The 2933-nt window shown below is 38.4% G+C and overlaps 1 protein-coding gene across 1 annotated transcript in view; it reads right to left on the bottom strand.

Moving 5' to 3' along the window:
- POGZ (pogo transposable element with ZNF domain) overlaps window positions 1-2933 on the bottom strand; it is a 43841-nt gene that overhangs the window by 31321 nt on the left and 9587 nt on the right. Inside the window, exons 4-5 of the mRNA XM_011937961.1 lie at window positions 1661-1836; window positions 591-699 (exon numbers count right to left, since the gene is read on the bottom strand). Coding sequence (XP_011793351.1) covers window positions 591-699; window positions 1661-1836 — 285 coding nt within the window. The remainder of the gene's footprint in view (window positions 1-590; window positions 700-1660; window positions 1837-2933) is intronic.

Raw genomic sequence — 2933 nt, forward strand, 5'->3', positions numbered from 1 at the left:
AGAGACGGGGTTTCACCGTGTTAGCCAGGATGGTCTCGATCTCCTGACCTCGTGATCTGCCCGTCTTGGCCTCTCAAAGTGCTGGGATTACAGGCTTGAGCCACTGCGCCCGGCCTTCTCAGAATCTTAAAAAACAAAAAAACTATCTAGCAGAATCTTAAAAAAAAAACAAAAAAACTATCTAGTCATTGACAGTATTTATCCATAAAGGGAATGGTCATTTGTTTATATCTAAAATCCACGCTATAAAATTAAAACAAAGTTTATAATCCCACCGTGCAAATGAGGAGATGTGTAAGGAGTGAATTTGTGAGTTTGCATTAATAACATTTCTCCAGGATAACAAACTTAATAGCTGACTAAATACCACTTACAGAAAAATGACTATAAACTCTGTTTTACTACTTCATGAAGGGTGGTGAAAAGCTAAACAGACCACCCTGGCCAGATTTTTAAAAATTGGGCTTAAATCATTAAGATTTTTATATTTTCTTTAAATATACTTACTAAATGACTTAGGATATGTAGAACAACAAAAACAAATCTTCTGGATGCCGGTTTACTCCAAATGGATAGACATTTTTCCTTACCTGGAACTAGTGTAATTGGTCTAACTGTTTGGCCTTGCTGTACGTTCAGCACAATCCCAACCTGATTCATTGCATTTTGTACAGGCCGGACATTCCTTACAGGAAATCCCTGTATTAAAAAGCAAAATGATCTTTAACATGGATACCAACTAACACTAACAAACACTGCAGTATGACCTATATCCAAAAAAATTCCCATACTCTTACTTAATGGTTCTCTCTAGAATTACAGCTTTTAAATGACTGAGATGGAAAAGTTTAGGAAATTTTGGCAAACTTTTGAGTAACAAAATATCAAAACTAGAGAACAAGCTTTGGTACACATGAGCAAAAATGAAAACCTATTCCCTGACTTAAGACAGCATCAGTTTAAAAAAACCTCATCAACACATTGGCTCCCTAAAGTGCTAAATGAAGAGAAGCGGGGGTGGGGGAGGGGGGAAGAGCAATGTTCACCAGAGTGATTCAACATACAAACAATCCTAAGAAATTGTTCCCAAAGTCTACTTCAAAGGCCACCAAACCTTTGGCAAATTCATAAGAATTTATAACTCAGGAAGCCACAGGCAAAGAGAAGCATTTGTCTTTAGAATCAGGCTTTCAGAATTAGGCTTTCAACTTCAATTCAACACATTATACATCAAATAAGTCATCTTCCTTGTCTCCCAAAGGTCTCCATGAACTCCACCAATTACATATATACATCTCCAAAAGTTAACTAACTCATCCCATGGGAAGAGGAGCAGTCCAAGCAAAGGGTGAAAAGCCTCAAAAGCCAAGCATTAAGGCTTCCTAATCCAAGCTTTAACAACTAATTTCTGCCTAGACTTTAATCAAATCACTTAATAAACTTCTAAGGGGTTTAAAGAAGATATTACCCAGCCATGCTATCTATGCTAGGCTTTCCACAGTCAACATCAAATTGCAGAACAGTAAATGAGAAAGCCAGGTCAAGAGACAAGACTTAGAACCACTTCTAATGATGCCAAAGACCCTAAGTCAGAGCTTTCAGAGGTTGGTTCATAGTCTTTCTTTCCTCTAGCAACCTTGGAATTCAGAGTCCTACTCACCTGCGTAGTGATAAATATTGGTTGTGAGGCCACAGGGGAACTAGTCACATGATTGGCATTCTGCATGACCTGAACAGGCCTCAATACTGGTTGAGTAACCATTGTGCCCAGACCTGGGGCTGGATTCTGGGTCAGGATGAGTGGCTGTCCACCTTGCTGGACCAAAGGATTGCCAGCTAAAGGGTAAAGGAAGAAAAAAAAAAGGAATGTTAGAAACAATGTTAAACCCACTTTATTTTATTTTATCTGATTTACTTTATTTTATCTGATACAGGGTCTCACTCTGTCACCCAAGCTGGAGCGCAGTGGCACAGTCATGGCTCATTGCAGCCTCAACTTCCTGGGCTCAGGCGATTCTTCCACTTCAGCCTCCCAAGTACAAATCCATATTTTATTAGAAACAGAAATGGTGTCCTATATGCCAAAATATTCAAGACTGCCACTCATCTCAGGTTTAATGTGACCAAACTCACCAAAAAATTAAGCTTCCCCCAAATCTACAACTAACAGAAAAACAGATGGGTAGGGGAGGTTCACTAACACTTTACCCATATGTCTTAACTGGGGATGAAAGACACATTTAGAGTTCTATGTGGCTAGTATCCTGACTCTCATGATTTAAGTGACCACATATAATCTCCTCCACCAAACCAGCAGAATAAAATATGTTAAGTCTTTTTTCCATATTTTAACTAAGTAAAGCCTGTTTTATTAGAATATAATTTGTTAGCTAATCCCCCTTAATTTTTTAAAAACAATATTCATCAACAAACATTAATTCAGCAAGTACACAGAATCTAAAGAACGTTTCTCTTCCTAGTGAGTTAAATCCGAGAAATGCAAAATTCTTTAAGCAACCACTGGGAACCCAGAGACTGACAGGCTACCTACTGTAGCCTTTCTCTTTATGTCATCAGGGCTGATAAACAGAAGACCTGGACAAAAACTAACCCACACCAAGTAAAAATGACATGAGTTCAGAAGATAATGATTGATTCATGAATAAATATTAATAAACTGGGCTATTTATTATTGAAATACCTTAAATTCCTTTCATTTGTGAGACAATTTTATAAATATTTTTAAGTCCCCTATTGCATGACATTTGGTGAAAAAGCCAATACTAAGTTTCCTGATTTACAAAGAATACTCAAAACCAGATAGAAAATTTCAGAGGCCGGGCGCGGTGGCTCAAGCCTGTAATCCCAGCACTTTGGGAGGCCGAGACGGGTGGATCACGAGGTCAGGAGATCGAGACCATCCTGGCTAACAC

This window comes from Colobus angolensis, unplaced genomic scaffold (genome assembly GCF_000951035.1).
Source record: "Colobus angolensis palliatus isolate OR3802 unplaced genomic scaffold, Cang.pa_1.0 Scaffold169, whole genome shotgun sequence".
In the NCBI taxonomy this organism is placed as follows: domain Eukaryota; kingdom Metazoa; phylum Chordata; class Mammalia; order Primates; family Cercopithecidae; genus Colobus; species Colobus angolensis.